General features: G+C 39.9%; 2 protein-coding genes across 5 annotated transcripts; one reads left to right on the top strand and one right to left on the bottom strand.

Moving 5' to 3' along the window:
• Positions 1–335: 335 nt before the first annotated feature.
• LOC128266346 (SURP and G-patch domain-containing protein 1) lies at positions 336–22,784 on the top strand. 3 transcript variants are annotated; one of them, XM_053002810.1, is made up of 8 exons: positions 338–935; positions 992–1,620; positions 1,795–1,921; positions 2,699–3,171; positions 4,517–5,075; positions 5,131–5,260; positions 5,940–5,998; positions 22,775–22,784. In XM_053002810.1, exons 1-7 carry the CDS (start codon positions 415–417, stop codon positions 5,964–5,966), a joined length of 2,466 nt encoding a protein of 821 aa, XP_052858770.1. In that variant the 5' UTR covers positions 338–414; the 3' UTR covers positions 5,967–5,998; positions 22,775–22,784. The 3 variants fall into 3 exon arrangements, with proteins under 3 accessions (XP_052858771.1, XP_052858770.1, XP_052858769.1); XM_053002809.1 differs by lacking the exon at positions 22,775–22,784 and having other exon boundaries at positions 339–935; positions 5,940–6,099; XM_053002811.1 differs by lacking the exons at positions 1,795–1,921; positions 4,517–5,075; positions 5,131–5,260; positions 5,940–5,998; positions 22,775–22,784 and having other exon boundaries at positions 336–935; positions 2,699–2,960.
• On the bottom strand, positions 6,095–25,114 carry LOC128266343 (bumetanide-sensitive sodium-(potassium)-chloride cotransporter). Of its 2 annotated transcripts, none has more exons than XM_053002805.1 (10): positions 24,072–25,114; positions 19,144–19,237; positions 11,766–12,150; positions 10,754–10,987; positions 9,646–10,697; positions 8,368–8,609; positions 7,870–8,306; positions 7,696–7,807; positions 6,631–6,904; positions 6,095–6,563 (listed from the first exon to the last, which is right to left on the bottom strand). In XM_053002805.1, exons 1-10 carry the CDS (start codon positions 24,314–24,316, stop codon positions 6,447–6,449), a joined length of 3,192 nt encoding a protein of 1,063 aa, XP_052858765.1. In that variant the 5' UTR covers positions 24,317–25,114; the 3' UTR covers positions 6,095–6,446. The 2 variants fall into 2 exon arrangements, with proteins under 2 accessions (XP_052858765.1, XP_052858766.1); XM_053002806.1 differs by lacking the exon at positions 24,072–25,114 and adding an exon at positions 19,321–19,441.
• Positions 25,115–26,523: the final 1,409 nt, after the last annotated feature.

Genomic DNA, 26,523 nt, shown 5'->3' with positions numbered 1-26,523 from the left:
AGACTAGTAGCTTAATCCCACACACTACATTAACCAACCTCTATCCATCCAAAATCAGTCGTCAGCAGTCACAGTGGTGAATCCAGCATTTTTCAATTTTTTCAGCTTTAAAAATACTTTTTGCTACCTTACATTTTTTTTAATACTGTGGATAATAATGAAAAGCTTATTTAAATTTTTTTTCTACTACTTCAGAAAAGCATCTCAAAGGTTTAAAATTGTAAGTTGATTTCAAATTTCAAATTTAAATACACTGTTTGGTATATTTTAGACTGCTAGTATATTTTAGTATAAGATTTTTAACACTGGTTATGTGAAGATGGCTTGTATTTTTCGAATTACATAAGCTGGTAACACTGTTATTTGCTGGAGAAGAAAATTGTGAATAAAACCGAAACTAAGGCATAGGAAATTATGTCACAACGCAATCACCGAGTAGACCGCTTTGCCCAGATGACAAAGCAGGAGGAGATCATAGCCAAGAAGCGGCAGGAGATCCTCGAGAAGCAGAAGACGGCCCAGCTGGCCAAGGCGGTAGCTGCGGCGCAAAACTTGGCCGCGCAACTGAAAACCAATGAGGAGGAGGAGGAAGAGGATTCACACCAGCAGGACATCGCTGTTCAGGACACATCCCCAGCCACTGCTGAAGAGGCCAATGGCCTGGAGGTGGGCCAGATCGAGGCCACGGCTGGCAAGGGAAAGTCGGAGGACGCGGTGACCCCCAAAACGCTGAACAGCTTTACCGGCAAGACGGGCAAGATCACATTTGGCCAGAAGCGCCAGCAGCTGCCACAGCCCAGTGTAGAACAGCCGCCTCCAAAGGTTAAAAACACTTTCTGTAACGACGGTTCCTTCCTGGAGAACTTCAAGAAAATACTCGAAAAGCACGAGAAGCCCCCCCAGCCTTTACTCGTTCCACCAGTTCCAGTGCCCAGGTAAGTGGCCACTAGATAAATCCATCGAACTATTATCGATTTCCTCCCTTTTGCAGTGCCGAGGAGAACAATCTCCTGGAGACGGAGAATGCCGAGAACAGCGGTTCCCAACTGGAAACGGCCATTGCCATTAGCTCGGCGGCAGCCATGGCCACCTCCATTACGGTGACTAGTTCGGCGCCAACTCACTTGGCTTTTGGACTGCCCGTGCAAGCAGTGCAGCCACCGCCGCCTCCACCTTTCGCTTTCAACCCAACGCTTTTGCAGCAGGGACCGCCGCAAATGCAGCTGCCAGCTGCCTTCTTCCACGGCCACCTGCCACTGCATCTGCATCCGGCGGCAGTTGCTCCTCCACCACCGCCGCCGCCTCCACAGCTGCCCATCGCACTGGCCAACATGGGACAGATTTACATGCAGCTTGGACCGACTCCTGTGGAGGCCATGCAGCTGAATGCCATACCGGCACCTAAGGAGTTCGACTTGAATGCCATACCTAAGCCGCAGATAAACCTGGAGGCTATACAGATGCCCACTATCGGCGGGCATTCAACGGAGCAGCTTGGGCTGCTGTCGGAACACATGGCCATGTCCGTTAATCCTCACCCACCGCCGCCGCCGCCGCCTGTGCTGGAGGAGCTGGAACAGCAGCAGCCACATTCTCAGCCTGCAGTTGCCCCGCCCCAAGGTGTGTATCGTTTGCATAGACGCCTTCGTTGTCTGTTCTGTTCTGCCATTTGCCACGCCCTTTCCATGCCCAACATCTGTCCTCACCCACATCCCAACCTATCTCCCACATCCCATTCATTCAAATTGTATAGAACTTTAATCGTTGAGCACGATTTTAAAGCAATTTATGTAGTTTTTTCAGAAACGTGCATACAATTGCCAACGTGCTTAGAAAACCTAATCGCACTGGTCGCGGAAAACGGTGAAGATTATGAAGATAAAATACGTTTGCATAGAAGCGAGTTGCATCCGGCCTTGTGGTAAATGACCTAAACATGTTTTACCTGGGACTAAGACTGGCGCCCAAGGGACGTTCTAAGGACATGGGTCGGTGAGGGGCGTTCAGCTAAGGGATTTCATTGGGCATTTCACTTGCACATTTTGCTAATTTTTAATTAGGAAAGTGTTGGGCTATAATCGTAGCCCTTGCACATGTATTCTATTTTTTATTTGCCTAGCTAAGCCAATTTTAGATGAGTTTTATACTGCCAGTTTTAATAGAGAGTATCTAAATAAAAAAAATCATTTTTAATATAAGTTTAGGTTTGGTTTCAAAAAGACTTGCTGCCCAACGATGTAACCTTTCCAATTCTCAAGACATTTTTTTAAGGGAAGGCTTTAATATGGCTTTATGTTTCATTTATTTTTTTAAAGCACATGAATCTATTTCAAACTTTAACTTAATTGTCTGATAACTTTCAAAAAGTGTCATCAAGGTAGATTACTTATATATAATGTTGGTAATTATTGCTGACTTAAAATTTAATATTTTAAAAAAACTACCGACAAAACGAACTTACTTGATGGGGTATAATTAGGATTAGCCAGAGCAGTAGCTTGGACTCGTCGAACGCACAGTGATCCGTCTTTCCTCGATCGTCATCTGGAGGAGCCAGCCGGCGGATGCCAATTTAAAGTCTCAAAATAAACCGCTAACGGGGCGCCTCAAACAGTTACTCATATAATGTCTTTGTACACGTGACTATCGTCGAGCACTTTTCATTGTACGTTTCACTTCTTTTGAATTTTGATAATAGGTTTCTTTATGATAAGAGCTGCGAGCAGTATCGAAGCTATCGCTCCCAACTCCTTGACTACGAGCGACAAAGGGCTGAGCGGCAACGGGAGCGGGAGCATCAGCAGCTAAGCCGGGACCAGCAGCCGCAGCCCAAGGAGCAGGAGCTGCAGCCACACCAAGAGGAGCAGCACAGCAACTCGGCGGCCGACAAGTACGACCCGGAGTCGGCCATCAGTGCGGACTTCGACTCGGACGATGAGTACATGCGGGGCATGATGGACCGCAACCGGGACAACATCAAGCGTCGCATCGAGTGCCGCAACGAGTTGAGCGACGAGGAAAGGCGCGAGCGGGAGGAGGCTGCCGCAGCCGGAGAAGGGCTCGATGGCGACGACCAGGACGAGCAAGAGGACAAGGAGTCGCAGAGGCAGCGACGGAAGCGCGAGCGCAAGAGTCGCTGGGGCGAGAAGGAGCAACAGTTGCCCACCTCAAGTGAGTTTTTCTTAGATTTATTACAAAATATTTGGACCAGAAACCGGTAGAGTTAGGAAAGGTACTAGTTTTTTGGATCTAGTAAGGAGTAAGGTACTTTTTTTTAAATAGGTACGTATGTACGGTAAAAATAAACATCTTTTCAAGTATCTAAGCAAGGTAAAAGGCAAAAATGATGTTTTCTTATAAATTAATAATTTTGATTCAAATAGGTATTCTTAAACTTGCTGTTGAATTGGCTATTATTCGGTTTGTAGAAACATGTGTAATGAATCATCATTATATCTTGTATATTCGGTTTAAAGTAGCAGTGAAATTATGTTATTTTTTATTAGTATATATGTAAAATCAATAACAAAAAAAATAAAGTATTTCATCCCCTAAATGCCTAACAAAGTACATCGCAACACTGGAAACCAAGCACATTTCTCAAATCTACTGAACCAATTTGTCTCAAAGTTGTATCAAATGTTTGTTATAAAATCGCTTATCTTTATAAATAGATTATTGTAGTCGTTAACTAAAATTGGGATTCTATTAAAAAAAAATTATAGATGCACTAAGTAGCTTTGAAAATTTTAATTTTGTTGTATTATTTGTATAACAAAGACATTTTTTAGTTACTCTTCGTGCAATAAAAATAAATATTTATGTGTATTTAATTTTAGTAATTTTAGTCAAAAGTTTGCAAGCAGTGAAGGAGGGACATTTTCGACTTCTATATTCTAGCTCAGCATCACGAGAAAAGTCTATCTAGCGATTTCCGTCTGTCCGTCCGATATTCTTCGGATAAAACTTTTCAAAAAGCCTTCATTCTATGGAAAGTAGTATTTAAGTGGGAATTAAAGCTCCAATGGGAACAATCGGACTAAAAAGTTGTAATTTCGTTGTTTTTAAATTTATTCAAACATGTTTCTGTATTTATATTTAGTGATGGTTGAGATTTTTACGGTTTTAATTTTATGAAAATCGGACAACGATATCAAATATGTAGTGGCCAGATTTTCGATTAAAAAATGCATCACAAATCGACATATCTTTATTGATATTAAACATATGCGCAAAAATATTTAAAACAGAGTCGTGTTAAAGAATATTTTATATATAAACTTCGTCTTACCAAAGCTTGCTTCTTTTTTGGTTAAGTCATGCTTATCCACAGAGCGGTTGTATCCTTTCTTTATTCGTATAACAAAATATTTATTTTCCGTTTTTAAAATATTTATTTTTCCTATCGAGATAAGAAACTTTGTTTTATCACGCACTTAACGAAAAAAGCTTAGCAGTTGTAATACTTATACAACGGACCAGAAATTTAACTTGTTCTATGTACTATGTTCTGTAGGCACTTCGGGCAACTTCGGAAACCAAAACAAGCCAATGCTAAGCAGCATTACGCGCACTGATCCCGCACTGCTCCAGTACGCTCGCCTCAACTACGGCTCCACTCAGCTGACCGATGAGCAGTGGAAGCAGTGCGAGGAGCACTACAAAGTCAACCTCCTGTATCAGGACATGATGCGCAAGCGCCAGGAGATCGATCGGCTGGCCCGCGGCGGGAAGTTCAAGTACGAATACGACTCCGACGAGGACATCGAGGGCGGAACGTGGGAGCACAAGTTGCGCACAGCCGAGATGGAGGCTACTTCGTTGTGGGCCAACGCCCTGACCAAGCAAAGCGAGGGCAAGCACCACATTGGCGACTTCCTGCCCCCCGAGGAGCTCAAAAAGTTCATGGAGCAGTACGAGGCGAAGAAGAACAACCGTCAGCCTGATCTGAGCGACTACAAGGAGTACAAACTGAAAGAGGACAACATCGGATTCCAGATGCTCCAAAAACTCGGCTGGAAGGAGGGTCAGGGCTTGGGACAGGACGGAGCCGGAATTGTGGACCCCGTCAACAAGTGGGTTGCTCTTTTTCTATCGTAAATATTTAAATATGTAATATAAGTTAAACAGGGCCCCGCAGCGCGATGGAAACCAAGGACTCGGCGTGAGCAGTGCTGCCCAGCCAGAGGACTGTGACAACGAATACGACGCCTACAGGAAGCGTATGATGTTGGCGTACCGCTTTCGTCCAAATCCCTTGGTAAGTATTATTAAAGGAAGGGTCGAAATAGGAGACCCAAAATGGATGGGGGAACGCCATTTCTTGACATTTCTAAAATAAGTTGCAAATAGTTCCACTACCTTTTTTCTCTGACTTTTTTATACTCTTGCATAGGGTATTATTGTTTCAGTCAGAAGTTTGCATAGCTGTAAAGGTCACATTTCCGACCCTATAGAGTGTATATATTGTTGACCAGCATCACCAGACGATTTGGTTAAGCCATGTTCGTCCGTTTCTATGCAAACAGTTGTCATTCTGTTGCAGGTAATATATAAATTCCTTATGAAGAATCGGAAAAATACATTTTTTAATATTCTTTAAGATATAGTAATGATTAGAAATATTTCAGAATTACGGCTTTAATCTTATTAAATCGGCCAACTGTATCATAAAGCTCCTAAACAATCAAAGCTATCCCTGTTTTCCAATTGATTTGAATATGCTTCAATTTATAGGAATGATTAGACATTTCAGGATTACGGTTTTATTTATTAACGATAGCTGCCATAGGAACGATGGAGTCTATGCACTGTAGGCATACAAATCGGAATATAATTGTTGTGATGAATATTTAAATTGTGCAACAGCTGCAAGCAACTTGCCATAGTTAGCTTTTTTGTTTTAACTTCAATTTCTAATATATACTTTTTTATTTCAGAATAATCCTCGTCGCGCCTACTACTAGTACTACGTTTTTAGCTCATCTCTACCCAGAAAACAAATTATCCAAGTAACCTCAGACCGCTTATTAAACCACAAAGTTTTGCTGAATAAATGGTCCTTGTTTAAACTCGACAACGGAAACCAGTGTAATTAAATGGTTTTCATTTATTCAGAATAGTTCGTAATTAACTTAAAGCTATTGCATGTGAAATAGATCTTACGGTGGTTCGGAACTGGTCGGCCTCGAAAGCGGATGAGAACTATTTCACACAAAACTTCACTAGGGGCTATCGTCAAGCGTTTAGGAGTTCGTTCATATAAAAGAGTAAGTGGTAGCGAGTCTCTTGGAACTGGAGTCTGGGCTCTGGAACTCAATTTCAATTGTGTTGAAAGTCACAGTTGCCACTCCAGGGATGATGAGCTCGATTCTACGGGGAACTGGGCGGAACACCTAAACGCTAATAATACTAAGTTGTACTCGAACTGGAAGCGAGGGCCTAGTCTAGGAGTAGAGCGTCAGCACGGGCGTCTGGTTACCGCGGGCCAGGGCCACCGGACATTTCATGTCCGACGTGAGCATCTCCAGCCAGGACATGTACAGCGGCGAAGAGATGGCCTCCTAGAAATTATAAAAGCACGAATAGGTTAGTGCAACCGGCACGAGGAGTCACCTCCGAACAGCTCACCTTGCGGGGCATGGGCAGGGACATGACCACCAGAGCGGCGTTCGACGAGTGCTTGACCACCAGCTCATGGATGCGCAACTGTCGGTTCGTCTTCTCGGCCATGCTCTGCAGCTCGTCGTCCGTGATGCCGAACTCGTTGCGGGCTCCGCGCCGGAAGGGCTCGATCAGGCGCTTGTGCTTCAGCATCGTGTCCGCCCGTGGCTGCTCGGAGACGCCCTTCAGCATGATGAGCTCGGAATACTTGATGCGGAACTTGGTCAGCAAGCTGGCCATGCTGTGGGTCGGAAAAGCAGAAGTTAGCCATTAAAATAAATGCTTACCAATATTTATGGAAAATATATCGTCAAACTAAGTTTTAAAATTTAGTATCTAAGCTCAGGATTCACTACTCTCAATAATTTCTAAAATATATATTTTTTTAGTAATTACTTTACTGCACAAGTTAATAGCGATTCTTTGTAAAACTTTGCAAAATCAGGCAAAAAAGTACAAGATATGGGTAATGTTATACAAAGCAAACAAAAAAGTTTATTAGGAAAAGGAAATTGGATAAAGCTGAGCCGAAAAGTAGACTAAAAGTTTCCTAACATTTTCCAAAAGAAATGGTATTTCAATAACCTCTCTTTTTAATTTAGTTTTCTACATTTTTGTGTCCTTAGTTTTCTTTCTAAATATTTTGTATCTATCAATTCGACCTATACCTATTTAGATATTTTCAGCACAATTTTAAATAGATTTTGAAAACATTTTGGGATTATGACAGAAAAGGGTTATCTCACCCAGTGTTCTTTATGAAAAGAGTTCTGAACACATCAAAAAAAATAAATAAAAGAGCTAAATATCAAGAATTTTACTGTTTTGGGTATAAATTTACATAGTATAGGTATGTAGGAAAGTTATTTTTTATTGAGCATAGTCAAAATTCAAAAGTTTTATTTACATAGGGATTAGTTAGGCTTTTCGCAAGACCTTAACATCTGCTAGGTTTGAACTAGTATTTGCCAACTTTTTAGCCTTATTTATGGAATGATTTGGATATAGTTAAATGGAATATGAAAGTCTTACCTCTTTTCTTCCTGCTCCTCGTCCTTTCCGTGGCACATTGCGAACACCCTCAGCTTGCAGTTCTGCCAGTGGGATCGCATGGAGATGATGTATGGCAGGAGAATGGTGAGACCTGTAATCCATCAAAGGGTTAGAAAGAGTCACATGGATAAATGCAAAGTACCGAGCACCCACCTCCGTCGTCGTACAGCCAGAAGACATCGATTGTGCCCTTGGGCTGTTTACGCGTGAATATGGTCATGGCCTCCAGGAGGTTCTGGGGAATGTCCGATCCGCCCTTGGTGTGGTACGTGACCGCCGGCTCCTCCGAGCTGTTCACCTTGTAGCTGCGGGAGCTGCGCTGCATGTTGGGCATCGGCGCCGGCTGGGGCATGGTGAACGAGGAGTTGGGACTGTCCATTCCGGCCAGGTTCAGGTTGGAGTCGATGTGCAGCAGCTCGGAGGCGGCATTGGCCGCCGGCATCAGTTCGTTGGTGAAGCCCTGGGCGTTTGCGGTGTGCATGTGTCCCATTCCGTTGGCCGGCAGGGTGACCTCGGAACTCAGCTCCGAGAAATCCAATCCGTTGGGCAGGCGGAGCAGGGCCACGCCCATGCGCTGCGAGAAGGCATTGCTGTTGGGAAGGTTGAAATGTTTAGAGGTCCCTCTCATTGCCATAAACGAGATTAACTTACTACAAAATGGAAAAGTAACTCTCCACCTCCTCCTTGCGACAGCGATTCCAGTCCGGCTTGTAGCCCACCAGCACTATGTTCGGTGACATCTTGCCGAAGCCAGTGGACTTGGTCAGAGCATTTATTCCATCCTCCAGGCTGAACCCATCGATCACGTTGTAGAACGCCTTGATCTTGCGGGCATCCAGATACTTCTGTCCATCCTTCACCAGGTGCTGACGGTTCTTGTAGCCCACGCGCACCTGCAAAGGGGATACAAAAAAGAGTTATGCTATTATTACTATTTTATAGTTTTTTAATAAACATCGTACAAATATCACCAAAGAAATAACACTTATTTTTGATACATACTTAATATTCGAAATATTTTGGTAATAAAAGTTATATTACAAAAAAGATTACATAATTATTGAGTAACTTGTATTGGGAATTTTAAAGGCGAAAAAAAAGTTTTTGTGGAGAAACCTATAATATGTAAGAATAAATGTTCAAACAAATAATGAAAAATAAGCAGGTGACCGTGAATTTTCGGAGGCGCATTGAAAAAAAAATTGGTTTGTGGTGAGCATCATAACTCATGGCCGAATTTTTTGACAAAACAAAATGTATATGCATTTTAAAGCTGATGAATGTTTCGAGGTAATCACGAAGGTTTTTTTTCTATTTTTTTTTTGATCACTTTGAAGTGAACAAAGCTATTTTAGCTTAAAAAAATCGCACTTAATTTGTTAATTAAAAATAGAAAAAAACAAAAAAAAAAAAAAACTGTTCTTGATTACCTGCTGATTTATGTGAATAAGTAATGTTCAAATTTTCGAAAGGATTGGTTCAGTAGATTTTAAGTTCTGATGCTCACAAACTTCAAAAACTTCGGGAAAATCGATTTAAAGTTTAAAGTGAGCAATCTGATAGCACTAACGGTCGTTTGAAACTCTGTAACTCCGTTAGTATTACAGAAAAAAAAACAAAATGAAAACAAATAAAACAAAAAACAAACAAATAAAATTTTAAAACCCTTAAAACAAAAACGATTAATCAAACAGTTCTGTTTAGATCAAGAGCACGCGATATCTATTTTTTCGATTAAATTTGTGCGTAGACCGTAAGGGAAAAATGGACAAGTGATAACTAAGAGAAAATCGGATTCCAAAGTGGACAATTAAATTAGTTTTGTACTGTTTTTTTTATCTTAAATTTTAACAAGATGTGTAGCTTAAATTACATAATCTATACGGTTGTAAATTTAAGTTATGGCACTTTTAGCCCAACCCAACGTACCGGAATTATGTTAGCCACAAACATGAGGGAGTTGTTCTTGGTCAGCAGATAGCCGAAGTCGACGAGTGGAGGCCGGGTCTTGGGGTCGCCGGAGAGGACCAGCACCTGCGGATGGTAGTTCTTGACGTGGTCGGAAACGTTCTGCAGCCGGTGCACGGCCATCAGGGCCGCCTTGTACTGCTGGGCCTGCGTGGTGGAGCCCCAGTTGGCCTCCGGCTTGCGGTACATGACCACCAGGTACAGGGCGAAGATGATGCCGAAGGTGATGATGGCCGCCACGTAGTTGATCAAGAACATGATGGCTACGCACATGGCGAACCCGAAGAGACTGAGCCAGGCGTTGTAGTACTTGAAGGTGGGCCGCCATCCCAACGGCTTCACGAAGGCCGCGTGGAATGTGCAGAAGTTGATGAGGGCGTAGGAGGCCAGGTAGAAGGTGGAGATCAGGGGGGCGATCAGATTGAGCTCTCCGATCAGCAGGAAGCCCGTGGTGATGAAGAAGGTGAGCACGTAGCCGCGGTACGGCTCTCCGTGCTTGCCGTACGGCTTCGAGAAGAAGATCAGGCCCGGATAGATCTGGTCAATGCCCAACGCCTGCACCAGCCTGGGCACGGACAGCAGGTTGGTCAGGGCCGTGCTCAGCGTGGCCGCGAAGCAGCCGGCGTAGATCAGCGGTCCCCACAGCGACATCTCCTGCATCATCTCGTACGAGTTGAACAGGCCCCACGTGCAGTTGCCACTGGCCAGGCAGGGCAGCTCCGAGGCCACGATGGTGCCGTTGACCAGGTCGGCCGGGTTGCCGGACGCATCCCGCACAGCGGCGCCGCCGGCGAAGAGGACGAACAGGGCGTAGGACGACATCGAGATGAGCAGCGACCAGAAGGTGCCCTTCGGAATGGCCGCTCCCGCGTCCTTCAGATCGCCGCAGATGTTAGCCCCAGCCTGAATGCCCGTCACGCTGGGGAAGAAGATGGCGAACACGCTGAAGAAGTCGTGGTTCACGCCCTCCGCATATCGATAATCCGAGCCAAAGTTCTCCTTGAACGTAGCCCCTAAAATAGCAAGCGGTCAGTTGTGCACTTCCTAAAAAAAAAGACAGTCCACTTACATGAGAAGCCCACGAAACCCTTCGAAATGTTCTCCTCGTTGCCCTGCGGTCCAATGGCAGCCCCGATCAGGAAGTTGAAGATGGCCAGGACTATGGTGACGATCAGGAAGTTCTGCGCCTTCGTCTCCCACTCCATGCCAACGCAGCAGATCAGGATGAGCACCAGAACAGTCACCGATCCAACGATTCGGATGTCGTTGATGCCATTGTCGACTATCTTCAGGTCGTTGTTCTCTGGAAAAGGTTATCGACATGTTAATAATTGGCACGAATAACGCTTGTCTTAGGTTAAAAAAGGGTATATTGAAACAGTATGCCACAAGTTTGATACATTTCAATTTGTAAAGTATCTATGTAAAGTATCCGTGTAAAGTATCCATGTAAAGTATGTTTGTAGAATATCTGTGTAAAGTATTTATAACCTAGGCGATATATATTTGTACTCATGTCCTTCTGTCTTCTGTTTCTATAAGGCCTTGAAAATCGAGATTGGACAACTAGATAAGTTCGTTTTAAAGTTTAGGCACCGCCAATAAACTTTAACCCACCCCTCAGAATGTAAAGATCAACATTTTTATGAAGAAAGTTAACACATTTGGTTGAACTTTATTGAAAAAATGTCACCGCACCGAAAGTAAGTGAAATACCCGCTATCCCCACTATATCGTATGTCCCTTTGTTTAATATTCATAGGGAGAGAAAATCATTTTATTTTCTTTTCTTCAAATTAGACAAAAATATCCTATAGCTATAGGAATCAGAAATAATAAATAAATAAACAACAAAATTACCCTATAAGTATAAACATAAGCGGTATTTTAGGAATGACCTCAAATTTATCAATTCACTAATTTATACATGGCCCTAGCGCATAATAACTTTTGATACTTTTTGGATTATTTTTGTTTATGGGTGTGATCTGGCAAAGTTCACCTACCCCTAAAACAGTATACCCTTTTAATGTACAAGTACCGGGTGTTCAAATTTAATCATGAATCAAACTGATACTCACTCAGTAAAACGTTTAGCGATTCACAGAAGCCGATGGTGTTCATTGAGGCGGAAACGGCGTTGGCGAAGGCGAACACCACGCCCACCGACGCCCCGAACTCGGGTCCCAGCGAACGGGATATGATGAAGTAGACACCGCCACCCTTGACCTCGCCGTTGGTGCTAATGGCCGACAGCGAGAGCGTTGTGATGACGCAGACCACCGCGGAGATCGTAATTATAATCAGCGACTGCAAGATGCCGGACTCGGCCACCACCCAGCTGAGGCGCAGGAAGAGCATGACGCCCCAGATGTTCAGGAGACAGGGTATCAGGACGCCCACAATCCATCCCAGCTTAATGTGGAAGCCAGGGGCTTCCGGTTCGGGTTCGGGTATGGTAATGCTCTGAAATGGTGAATGAATTGGTTACGATACATTTAAATATGACGGGAAAGCAATGAGCACTGAGCTACGATAACTATGATGTTTCACCAATCTATCCTGCTAATAATTTAAACATATATCGAAAGGCCATCATCAGACCGCTAATTGCGATTATCATTATTTGCGTGATAATGGGATCTTGACATTCGTATTCGTATCGAAAGTGCGTTAAGTATTTGATTGCATTGACTTCAAGATTTTTGATAAACTTCGAGCGACTTCAACAGCTGTTTCGGTGGGACTTTATTTGGAATTACTCATGCGCCATGTGTGCAATTTAGTACTCGTATTCAATTAACGACCCGTCGACGCCATCCGAAACAAAAGCAACACCAACCAAAAGCAAAGCAGCAACCAGATTATGAGGAGCTTCATATTGCTTTTCATTCTAATTAAAGTTCGTTTTTATAACCGCACTAAAACTCAAAACATTATAAAAATGTTCAAATGAAAGCTGAAACCGAAATGAGCTGCCACGAAGTTAACTATTTATCATAAACCCAAAGGTATGTCTTTGTTTGGGATAAAGGTTTTGCCAATTAGGTGCAAAATGTACAAATAAAGAGAACATCCACTTTAACTTAACCGATGAAGTGACAGTAATGTGTCAATTAAACCTAACAATGGCGCTATAAGTTGGGTTGTTATGAAACCCGCTGTAAAAAAGTTCCCTTTCCTTAAGGTGCTAACAAATTATTTTTACAACCCGAATTTTTTAAGAAGCAACTGGGACCTAAAAATAAAAAGCTCTTATTTTTTGGTGATGTATACACAAATTGTTGACTGTCAAAAAAAAAAAGAACACACTTGTCACTATTGTTTTGTATAAATTTTGTTTTGTTTTTAATAAGTCATGGCAATTAAACAGTATAAATAGTATGTATAAATTAATTTTTATTAATTATGGCATATTTTTCGTTTTATTTTAAATATACTAAGCCAGTAATATAATAAGGGTGTAAGCATGTGGATTTTAATTTCAGCAGCTAATAAGTTCCAAGGACTTGTTTTCTTGGTCCCAGTCGGATATAGCTTAAAGTTTTTGAGGCAAGTATAGCTGGTGCTTTATTTAAGGAAAATTCTATTTTAAAATCTAACAAGAAAGAAAGCAAACTTCGGCAAGCCGAAGTTCATATACCCTAGCAGCTATTGCAAGAATTACTTGCGTATATGTTTAAAAACAATGAAGCTATGATGATTTGCAGCTCAATTATTTTATAGTTATTTTATATATTTGTATTATTTCTATGTGAGCTATATGATATAGTCGTCCGATTTGGTAAAATTTAAACCGCAATTCTAAAATATTTAGCCATTACTATATGTCGAAGGACTAAAAAAAAATTAAAAAACAGCAAAGTTATAATTTTTTATTTGTACTTTTTCCGATTGTTCCTATGGGAGCTATATGATATAGTCGTCCGATTTTGATGAAATTTAAACCGTTATTCTGAAATATTCAACCATTACTATATGTCAAAGAACTAAAAAAAATTGAAAAACAGCAAAGATATACTTTCTTTTATTTTATTTTTCGATTGTTCCTTAGGAGTTATATGCTATACTACCTGCAATAGAAAGACAACTTTTGGGAAAGTTTCATGCAGATAGCTTTAAAACTAAGAGATTAGTTTGTGTAGAAACGGACGGACAGACGGACATGGCTAGATCGACTCGCCTAGTGATGCTGATCAAGAATATATACACTCTATAGGGTCGGAAATGTCTCCCTCTGCAAGGGTATAAAAAGCTTATCAAGTTATATTTTCTTTAACGCTTTAGTTGCTAAAAATACTTTTAATGTCGAAATTGCAATAGTCAATTTTCTAAGTTGAATACCTTTTTCAATTGGAAACTAAGAAATAAATTTATTTAGGTTTGATTAAATACAAAACAGTTCTGCCGCATAGAAACAGACGGGCTTAAATTCATTATTGGCTTACATTGGAATTGTGTCCTTGAGGGTTGTAAGCCAAATAAAGAATGCGTAATAGAATCAAATGAGTTTTTCCACTTGCCGAAAGCAGAATAATTTTAATTAAATTTCGTTTTTTTATGAACAGCAGAGAAAACTTCCGACATGCATTCCACAATATAAGAACATATTTCCACTTGAAGCAGTATTGACTTCTCACATGCGGTAATTTACCGAGCAAGCAATTAGAGCGCCCTAAAAACTTCCACTGGCACTGATCAGAGCTGGGCCGAACAATTTCTTGTGATTGTGATAATTTAATAGATTTACACAAGACATTGCTCCCTTGCCCTTGCTTGGTTATTGTTTTGCCATTTGGCGAAGCGATGGATTGGGGCTCATTTATTTTATTGTTTGCCCACATAATTGAATGTTTTTTAAAACGCGACCAATTGGAATTGCCTCACGTGGCATGTGGCAGTGGCAGTGGCGGTGGCAGTGACGGTGGTGGTGGCAGGGTTGGGCAGGACGACATCGATTGACAGAGCGAAGTACGAGAGCACAGCCCCAGAGCGCTCACATAGCACACGCTGCGTATACGCAATGCTGGTTAGTTAGTCTTCCTCGGTGGGTGGTTAATGTTGATTGTTTACACATTTTTGGCGGCTTCGAGCGGACGCCAACTCAGACAGACACAGACACAAAAATAAACATCTGTACACTTTAATAAAATGCTTAGCTCTTAGTTATTGAGTTGGAAAGAGTTGAGTTCATAAATTTATATGGCAAAGACATAACAACAAAAATGTGTTAAAGTCAAATAAATTCATTCAAATTAGGAACCGTGTTAGACAATAAATTAAATTTGAAGTGTTTTTTATTATGTTTAATATAAGTAAGCTTGTTTAGAAATTTACACAACTAAATGTGTTTACTAAAACAACTTACAGAGATCCCATGCTTCTAAAACTTGTACTTTATAAATTTATGTCAATTGTTAAATGTTTGTGGCTTAAGGAATAAGTTTTGTTAATTTTTTTAAATTTTATTTAAACTCTTTAATTTAAACATTGTTAAGTCATAAAATATTATTTTAAAATGATTTTAAGGCATTCGGTCTTTATTACTTCCTGATAATACTGATATATTGCTAGGTACATTTTTTTCCGTGCCCCCTTCTAGTCACGGGTTTACGATGAGAAGAGTACTAGGGGGTATTTTGTGGTCTCACTATTGTAACCCTCTGGAGCTTCCTTCCTTTGTCCATTTCATTTAGCAAAATACGCATTTGGCTCTGCGCTTGTTTTCCTCGTTTACGATGTCTTTGTTGTTTGTGGTCGATGCGTGGAAAATTTTCGCACCCAAAATTGGAATTGAAATTGGTATTTGTGCTTTATGACATGGGGAAGTGAGGGAAAACCTGGGAGAAAAGCACTTTTCTTGACTAGCTTGTGCAAGAGATTTGAGCTTGGTTAATAGACGAAAAGGAGCCAAAGTGATAAATAGGATGCGGAACCTAAAGGTTATAATCACAATTTCCATAAATAGCTGGAAGCTATTATTAGCTTCAAGAAAATTAAGTCTCTGGCTTATTAAGGCGGCTGGTTTTAAGCCAATGCTTTAAGAATTCCTTAAGAATTTTCTTAGATTTAAAGCAAATTCGGGCAGTTGTACCTGCATATTCAATACAATTACGAAAATGCGCAAAAACCGATAAGGCCAAATGGGTTGTCCAATAAATTAGGAACAATTGCATTTTCATCATTAAAGAGAGAGATTTCCCACAAGTTTTCTCCGCCCTCAACCATTCGAACAATGGTGGCTAAGTATCAGAAATGCAACACAAATGGGGTAAACATATTGTTATATGCGCCAATAATTTAATGGCTTGTTCGGGGCAATGGCAATGCGGTAAACAAAGATTTTCCAGCAAGACTTTCACATTAGGAAATCAATAAAATGGTATAAAAATAGCGGCCAGCTCTTTGGCTATGAATTGTAAATTACAATTGTAATTACAAGTGCAATGCAAAAGGAATCTGAAATGGCAAACACGCCGCAGGCTGCCCCCTTGATGATGTAAACACTGCACTGGCGAAATGCTCATACGCCGCGTTGTACGGCGAAAGATGGTGATACAATTGTCCGATATTGCCATTCGGCTTTGACAAATCACTATTGCTGAGTAGTTCGATGGCAGGGCTTTTTGAAACTGCCAAGAACTGGTAATGGTTTTTCGGGGTGTCGTATCCCGTCACCTTAACTGATTGAAAGTGAAGAATAATCCATTGCTCAGCCCGAGCGTTTATCAAAATGACGTCCTGTCAGCAGCCCTGACAGGTTCAACACTCGCGCACTTGTGGGTCTGGAGTGGATTCGATCGGCTTTAATGTGCCACCACCGCCATGCCATCGGCCCAGGAGGTTCTGGAACGCCCTGTTTATGATAAGCAACGAATCAACTAACGTCAATGGCAACAGCTCCAGCACCATCTGCAGCCCGTTGCTGTCAGTTTTAATGACACGACACACTTGTCTTGCATTATCCCCCCCCCCACCGCCACCCCCTACAGTCGAACCATATGGGTGTTGACTAGGATCGCTGGAGTGAGCTGTTTACTGAGTCCTGAGTCCTGTCCCGCTGCTCCTTGAAACAATGTCCATGTGGCCCGGCCCATGGCAGATGCATGGCTGCATCTTGTTGACAATTAATTTGGCTTCGACGCCGTCATCGATATCGCCTTGCGCATTACGGGCCATGGATGAATGCGGATAAATCCACTTAGGACCTCGCCGACTGAGTCAAAATCGAATGAGGCTCGCTCGTGTTGATTTTGCTTATTCCCAAGGAGCATGGATGTGCAAAAGTAAAAGAAAAATATGATTTCTTCGCAGCTCTGCGGCCCTGAGGCTAATAGTATGTATTCAGCCAGTGGTATGTTTACTCAAAACTAAAGCAGAACTTAGGGAGGGTTATAAACAATCATTTCTTTCAAAAAGGGCAAAATCTTGCCTCTGGCATTCAGCAAGTAATAAATTTAAACTTGTTTGATTGACTTGATTGTGGTACAAATCAATAAGTTTGTGGTCTAAAACCATTCTTATTGCTGTTACTTACATTTGCACTTATTGCTGTTACATGTGTTTGATGGTTTTCCTGGGGTTCTTTACCAAGAACCTTTCGATAGTTAATTCAAAAGCCACACATCTTCTATAACAAGTCTCAAAGAAGTTTATCTTTTTTGTAACCCAAGAGACCAGTTTTTGTAACATATACATTTCTCGTGGAATAAAATACTTTACAAGAGCAATTAATTAGTATGCGTGTTGGGAAAAAAAATGTTATGCCAAAAGAAATTTAGTTTTTTCCCAAAACGTCTTGAAACTAGCTGAATCTAGTTTTAAAAACGAAAACGCCAATGAATGACTATGACTCACAGCTGTTTATCAGCTTAATATTCGGCAAAACCAAATGCTTTTAAACACTTTTTGGCCAGGAAAACCTATTTAATCGCTTAAAGCAGAATGGAGGTCTGAACTTAAGATGCCATATTGGAATTGGTATTCCCCTAATGAGCCGTTGCTTGTAATGCAGCTTTTACGATATCTATCATACGCCATGGTGGTCGGCAGTAGCCGGGCAAAGTGAATTAATTAAACAATATAGAAACTACGAGGGGGAAAAGCGATTCGCAGGAAAACCGCTTGACCACCGGACCCCCAGACGTGTGCTCACTATAGACGCATCAAATTTATTACTCCAGCGATAAACATAAAAACTGTAACACTGGGAGAGCTTATAGTGCCCTCTAAGTGATAAGCCCAACATGGGCGGTGGGTGGAGGAAAAGTGGGCGACCTTGACAGAGGTATGGGCTGCTTATCTTAAGTGGCCACAACGTCATCACGATAGAGGCGCTCAAATCTGCTGGCACTAAACATCAATCGATGGGATGCCCGGAAGACGTCATGGAAAACTCACAATTCGCACGTCGGAAATGTGAAAATTGTTCAAGTAAATAAATCAGAGAACGTATTAATGAAATGCAGATATAAATATATGTGTGCCCGCATGTACATGGGCAAGTTTTTAAGGCTGTCCAAAGTACGAGAGTACAATACGAGAGCTGTTGAAAAAATGTTTCGATTTCTGGCTGGATCCATATTTTTTGTTTTGGTTCTGTTTCTGTTTCGCTTCATGTTTTCCTAGGTATTTTAGCTCTGCCTTGTTTATTTGCCGAGTACTTGAAATGTTTTCAGAACTGAGTAGCCACAACTGAAGTGCGCTGCAAGGATTATGCCATGGCGAACGAAAGCCAGATACCAGAGTATGACACTAAAAACGATACCCATCACTAATCCGGTCAGAAAATTGATAGAATGACTTCTAAATTTGATTTTCAGACTTTTTCAAGTGCATGCCATGCCTGCCTTCGGTTAGAGTATTGTGCAAGGTTGAATACTTGCTGGCTTTCGGCTAGCAACCGATTAACCGATAGCGTGAGTTTTATATTTGGGAATTCTCCAACTGATTAATTTGAAGCTGTTTTTTGAACTTGGTTAAACGAAGTTCTTGACAGAGTAGCTTATCAATACCTTAATTTAATGTATCGTATAACTTTGATCTCTTTAATGTTATATGGCAAAGAGCACGTTTTCTTTTAGAATATAACTTATCTAATCCGTTGGTGTTAAAGAAACACCTTGCAATATTTACAAATTCATAAAAGAGGTGTTTATGAAACGGGAAGATATTGTTGTACTGTTTTTTATATCCTGAATAAGCAACTTTTATATTAAAAAAATAATTGTTAACAAAACTCGCTCTCACTTGAAATTATTATTGTAAGTTTCAATTTCTTTCATGAAAACGTGTTATTTAACTTGGTTCTTATTCAAAGTCAGCTATATTCACTGGAAAGGTCAACTCTTAATACTGTTTCAGCCGGTGCTGAACCTTGATTTTTTCCCCTTTTCACTTATTATGCAAACTGTTATGGCCATTTCCTTGCTTGCGTCATTAATGCGAACGAAAACTCACCTGATCGACCGCCTCTCCTTGCAGTTCTCCGATGGAAGGACGCTTCAGATTGCGCATGGAAATGCGGTAGTTGTCCAGGCGCGGCAGACTCTCCCTGAAATCACACGGAAGGGGAAAAACAAGCGATTAGAGGATTCACTTTCGCGGGGGGTAGAGGGGTAAATGAAATTTTCGTACTGGTGGAACGGAAGCAGAACTATCACCGCCTCGGGCAGCATGACCGTTGCCTGCAGCGTGCGGAGCTGAAATAGCAATACGCACTCGGCGGATTCCAGGCGTATGAACCAAGTTATTTGTGTATACACATAAATAATAAGACAATAAAATCGGCCAGCCAGCCGAGTGGTAAAGGTAGCCGGGCAGAAGGTCAGGGGTTCCACGCCGAAATCGAGAAAAATCAAGTTTTATCGGAAAATTCTTCGGGTCGGAGAGAGAGGGCCGTAGAATGGCCGCCCTCTTGTATGATGTATATTTACTGATCGCCAACGAAAACAGAAACAAAAACAAAAACAATAGCATTAGCCGAAGCGGCCACAGAAACAGAAGCAGCAGCAGCAGCAGCAAAGCAATGCCAAAATATAATTTAAAATCTTAAAAAGGAAAAAACCGGAATGAGGAAGGCAATAATCGTTGAGCACAGTACGGCGCCACGAGCGGACAATGGCGCCGAATCCAAGGGATCGAAAGGGGGCAAGGTGGACAGATGACAGCCCCAGCGAGGAAACAACCGAAAGGGGGAACTACAAGTAATGCATTCTGCAGAACACACATTAGTCATTCCGAATTTCGGCAGGGCATTTCTACAGGTCGCGATCGCCATATGACTAACACAAAAAGGCGTTTGGATCGAGTCTTCAAACTTAAACAAATATTCAAATTAATAAATGTATCGTGCTGTCTTACCTACACACAAAAATGAAAACTGAAAGTTTTGTTTTAATAAGTGTGTCTTGGAAATAAACTACAGACAGTATTGAAACACAAGCAAAAACTCAATACTAAATATTATTAACTCATTACTCATTAGTTTCATTTCTATACTGAAGAGTCTAAAACTTTTAAAACTCAACTTGCAAAGCACTGATCTGTAGATGATGTAACACAATTAGTTTATTTATTTATTTACTTTGAAGTCCGTAGAAAATAGACTAACGCTTTGAAAGCTAAACATTTAAAAATGTTGTAAAAATAAAATTAAATAAAGATACTTAAATTAAACGTTATTTTTGTATTCGTTTTAAAGCATGAAGCTGATTTGTAAAGAGAGGTAATGAGTTGTTCAGTCAATACCTGGATTCTTTAAACAATTTATGGTTTGTTTTAAACTTTTTTGTTGACCCACTAACCCCGTTTCCGGGTAAACCAAAACCTTTCAGTAAACCAGCCTGCATATGTGCAGAATTCACTTTTATTGAGGTCCCTTTAATGGCAATGCTAAATTTCGGTTTCTCGGTAGTTCTTCCCCAAACAAAGACATCGTTAAAAAATCAAGTCCCAACTTTCTTATTTATGTAGGTACTAATTCTTTTGCATTTCGATCCCTGTCCCTTTGAGATCGGCGCTCAGTTGAGAAATAATTCATGAATGTTTATTAATTATAGACAAAATCTCTCGAGGGCGTTTTTCATTGTGCTACTAAATAAATTGCAAGCATACAGCTACCAGAATTGGGCGTCTTGTGGCTTTTCTTTTAATTTCAATTTCCATTTTCCATTTCCAATTCATTTGCCAGACAGCAACGACTGCTCATAAGATACAGTGCTACATACTGTGGATATGTTTGTGTACAGTGTCTGGGCAAATACATACAGATAGCATATATACATACATATGTATATATATGGAGTCCAGACCAGTCGATGGGCATTGATTGCTGGCCGGTTTCGTTGGGAATCAGCTAGTCTGAGTTAGTTGTACAATTGGAGCTGAGCAGAGTTCGGAGGCATCGATCAATTGAATTCATTTGCGCTCGCACATCCCAAATGACAAACTGTAAATTTATTTGTTGACACGCTCATCCTCCGGCGAGAAACTCAAACTGACAGCTCCGGAATTTGTGGAGTGCAAGTTGATCACATTTTCCGATCCCAATCCAGATCCCAATCCTTGTGCCAAAAACGGATGACTTTGAGAACGTGAAGTGAATTTTACTGTTTTGAATTTGTGTCAGAGATTTTATTATTGTTTCGACAGGCTGATGTAACTTGCTTGCCGTGTGCAAAGTTTTTGAGAAAAAAAAACAAATCATCGGCTGTCTTTATTTGTTCCAACAAAACTGCACGCCTTAAATTTTTTCGGACAGATCTTTGGCAGCCTTTAATTGAATTTAATTCGAGAATGTGCTTACGATATATCGAAAGTGGAACAATCGTAATAATTAATTAGAAAAGTTTTCGCGCGGGTCTAGGTCGAGATCGTTAATTTAACTGAGCAGTCATGTGCTAAGACAAGAATAATTTTAATTTTTAATTTATGCGGAACCAATTCAGTTTGCCAAGGACATTGGCTTACAAGTTGAAATCGATGAAATCCTCAAGAAATCCAACCTTGATTTTCAGGTGCAGATGGACTCTCTGATTCTCAAAATTTGTTGTATGGTACCATTTTTTTTTAAGTGTAAATAACATTATTCACCTGCTTTCAAGTCAATTTTATTTTTTATCTTCAGTTCGGCTCATCCGATTTCGGTCATCCATTGCTTATTTATATCACTAGAAATGGATCATTACAATTTTGAGTGGCATTTTTTGAGTCAAGGAGTCCATCTGCACCGAAAAATCATGTTTTGATCTCTGGAACAATGTGCGATATATTACTCCTCTAGGAAATCGTTTGTGCAAAGAAGGTAAGACCTTTTTATATTTTTTAATATGCTTTTAATTACTTTTTAATAAGTTGGTAATGAATTTTATCTAAAGAAAATATTAATTTGAAGATAATCTAACTTTTATTGCTCATTTAATTACACAATTACCTCATTGTGGCAAGTGCAAACTCATTAAGCGACCCTACAACAATTTTCACAATTACAATTACCGATCTCGATGTGTTTAAATTATACACTGCGACTTAACTTAGTAAAAGTTAACATAGTGTATCAATTGACCCTGACTGTGACACATTACTCCAATTTTGGACGATGTTGCTTTTGATAAGCCTTTTAATCTGTTGTCATTTTTTGTGTTTATGTGCCAAACGTGATTACAATAAATTGGCATAATGTAACCTTCATTTCGGTTACAAAGTATTTTTGGTTTCAATTTTGTATTATTCAGACAATATTGATGTGTTTTATTGTCTGTTTTAAAACCGATGCCAAGTGTAAATGGCATTTATTTATTTTTCCGAGGTGCACATTAAACACACATGTGTCGGCTGCTCAATTGAAACTCGTTACGGGACATAAAATAATGATTAATTTGCTTTGGGAAAACTCTAATTAATTGTTGTACTTTTTCTAAATTGTTAAAGATGCGAGTTCAGACCCCACGTGCGCAATAATGAATGGAAATAATATATCTCAAGCACCAAAACGTTCCAGCTGAATCACAACGAAGCTTATCTAAGCGAATAAATCACACCAATCGAAGCAATTATCAAAATTTCAACCCAAGTGGTTGTATTTTTGTTTGCAAAAATTAAATTTACTACCGCACAAGGGAAATTCAGTTCTCGACATGTTCATCTCTTAGAACGAAAACAAAACAAATATATCTTAGGCATTTTTTTACTAATTTGAATCACAATAATAAAATAATCGTTTTAATTTAAAGTTTTCACCATGTGCACCTATCCAATAATAGGTGGATTTTTTTTTCCAAGGAACTAAAAAAGGATTTATTGTTAAAGCATTAAGCTCCTATTTTCAGAAAAAAACAGAGCAAAATCTGTTCCTTTTTTCGAAATCTAAAATTGTTTACGCTTTTTTCGATCAAATATAGGAATTCCTAGTATCCATATTAGTTTTACTCGATACATTGCATTTCCATTTTTCCATTTTTCTCACTTAACCAACTTTTCGATAACAAGTAGTAATTTTTTTAGACAGAATTTCTAGCAAAGATAAAACAATTCTCACTCTAAAAATCAACAACCAAAAAAAATATTAAAAAATTTTTTCAATGTTACTAATTAAAAACCATATTTTTAATACTTTTTCCCGGTGTCGACACACTTAATAGAAATCGCTGATAATTTTGCAGGGGAATGCACAAATTTGGAATTAAACTTACTTTGTGAGCAAAGCGAAACTGAATTTGTGTTTACACTATTTTCGATCAAATATAGGAATTCCTAGTTTCCATATTAGTCATACTGTTGCATTTTTAATCTATTCAAGACTTTTCCCCTCACTTTTTAGCCAACTTTTGACAATAAGCATAACAATTAAATTTGAATTTCTACTAATTCTTTTTAGAAACGATTTCGAGCGTAGATAAATCAACGTAATATCTTACTCTAAAATCAATAACCAAAATGAATAATATAATATTTTTCATTGTTTTTGACTAAAAATATTTTTGCCGGTGTCGACACACTTTAAAATAAATCGCTTTTATTATTGCCGGGGAATGCGTAAAATTGGAATGAAACTTACTTTGTTGGCTGGGCGAAACTGAATTTGTGTTTATACTATTTTCGATCAAAAATAGGATCTCCTAGTACCGATATTAGTTATACTGTTTCATTTTTATTCTATTAACAATAAAAGTTGAACATCTAGTAACTTTTTTAAAAACAATTTGGAGCGTAGATAAATCACCATAATATTTCACTCTAAAAATCAGTAACCAGAACGAATAATATAAAATGTTTCATTCTCATTGATTAAAAACCATATTTTTAATAATTTTTCCCGGTGTCGACACACTTTAAAGAAATCGCTGATATTATTGCAGGGGAATGCGCGAAATTGGAATTAAACTTACTTTGTTAGCTGGGCGAGACTGAATTTGCGCTCCGCGTCGGATTTTCGCAGGAAGTGGCCGAATCCGCGGAATGACAGTCGCGAGCTCCTGCGATTCTCGCCGCTTTCTCCCGGAGCCTTGGGCTGCAGGTGATTCTCGTTGCTGGACGGAGGATCCTGCTGATCGGTGGCAGCTGGTCCGCCCTCCCCATCGTATCCGGCGTTTGCCGTGCCGTTCACCTTTGAGATCTGGAAGCGATCGGCCATTCTGTCGTTCGTGGGGACTCGTTGCACTTGAGTGTTGTTAACTGGACACGGTTTGTTATCGATTGCACGAGCACCTTGCGGAAAAGTTAACGAACTGAGCACATTTGCATTTTACACACACGGGGCAGGATGATGGGGCGCACCCAACTGAAGGGTTGGCTTGGGATGATATCACAAGGACCGAATCGCGAACCGAAAGGACGCGGTGTTCTGTGTCCGACTGCGCTTAGCCCTCAACGCCGATTGACCGAATGTTTCGAACGCATCTACCACTTTGGGTTTGTTTTGGGAGTCGGTTTCCGTTTCGGCTTTGTTTATATACTTTTATGAGCACTCTGCTGAAATATATATCCGCTGCGGCAATTACAACTTAACGCGCCGACTGTCGCACGGCGTTTGAGCGTTGTCAAGTGTTTACCGCTTGATTATTATGGCTTTTTGCGCCAGTCAGCTGCTCTGCTGTCTGCTGCTCTGCTGCTCCGCTGCTTCCGCTGTGGCTTCGGATCTGGCAGCGGTTGGCCTTAGTACCAACTCACGCACACTGGTGTGCTGTGGTGGGTTTTTCAACAAGTGTTTGTGGCCGAATTCAACACGAACGGGCTCTCTTGGCGGAGCGCTGTGGGAAATATGTGCCCATATGGGCAAGAACGATTGAGCAGGAGGTCCAGACTACGGGATACCCGCACCGCGGAGCGTCTAATGCGCGTATACGTAATATAAGAACGCATGAGTGCATATTGCGTATACGTAGAGAGAAGGGTACGAAAGTACTCAGAAATAAAACATTATATGTTTTCTTCATACATTAGGAACTGTTGTTTGAATTTTACTTTATCTTTATTAGCCTAAATAAAATCTTAATATGCATAGGGTAGCGGTGGGATGTAAAAGCGGACAAGGTCGAAATGATCTTTAATCTAAAACTGAGGTACATTTTTTTAAAACAGGTGTAATATTGAGAAGTCATAGTTACGAACAAGGCTGTCAGCCTTTCCGGAGCTAGCCCACTCCAAACTTTTATTTTAAATAAAAGCCGGAGCGAAACATTATGTTTGCAGCGGAACCGAACTAAAACCAATGTTTTGTGGGATCGTGTTTTGTTCAAGAATATATTTTAATAGTTGTCAGGTATTTACGTTAATCTGTAGTTAATTTTGCATGGTACAATTTTTCTTGCTTAATTAATGAAACGTTGTTGTCACATAGTTTTGTAATAAAAAATCTGGTTAGTGTTTAATATAGAGAAAAACTCGAATATTTGGGTCCTTAGAATTCCGATTGACTTGTGTTCATCTAAATATAATTGTGTAAAAAGAACATAAATTTTGTTTTTTCTGGAAGATTTTTACAATTCGAGAATTATATAAATGATAATGATGAATGTTTATATTAAAAGACAAATATCAAACCAAAAAAAGTTAACGACGTGATTAAACTTCATAATGGAATAGTATAAGTTATAGACAAAATAAAGCTTCCCTCACAATACATAAATCAATACACTTAAAAAAAACTAATTGAAAACAAACTGACTATTATTACCCGGTTTGTAAGTCAAAACTATAACGTAAATAATGTCTGAGCACACAACCCTATTTACCTAGTAGTTTTTGTTTTATAACCTTTATGTAAGAAGTATAAGTAGACGTTTTAATAAAAACTGTGTCTTCTTTTATTGCTTAAACAATTGTATGCTATCTAGTTAAATTTTTAATTTAAAAGTCGTCCTAAGTTTAAACATTTTGCTTTGGTAATATTTAATTACTATTGAAGACAAAGACGGTTCTAACTGATGTAAATACATTTGGCAATATAAGCAAGTGAATTTCGTTGTATATTTATTTTAGTAATAATATAGGATCAGTGGCAGTAATTACGAAATCATTGCGGAGGCTGACTTGTTTGCATTTAAAAATTCCTCTTAACCTGTTTTAACTGTATATTCTGGATGGGTATAAACAAAAATGATGTTGCCCTATACTTATGTTTTTGCTGCCGACAACGCAAAAAATATTAGCTAACTCTCTCACCCATAAATTATTTCTGTTTACAGGTCTATGATGTTTATTTTGACACTGGTAATCAGCAACAACTCGTACACAACTTTTATGCAAATAAAAGTTATGATTTACATTTTAACTTCAAAACTCTTATCAGTTTATTAAAAGTAGTCTAATTTAATTGTTGTATGTTTCCCAAATCTAAAA

Source organism: Drosophila gunungcola, chromosome 3R (genome assembly GCF_025200985.1).
Source record: "Drosophila gunungcola strain Sukarami chromosome 3R, Dgunungcola_SK_2, whole genome shotgun sequence".
NCBI lineage: Eukaryota > Metazoa > Arthropoda > Insecta > Diptera > Drosophilidae > Drosophila > Drosophila gunungcola.
Note: the sequence above shows the minus strand (reverse complement) of the source record. Positions and strands in the feature narration are given on the sequence as shown.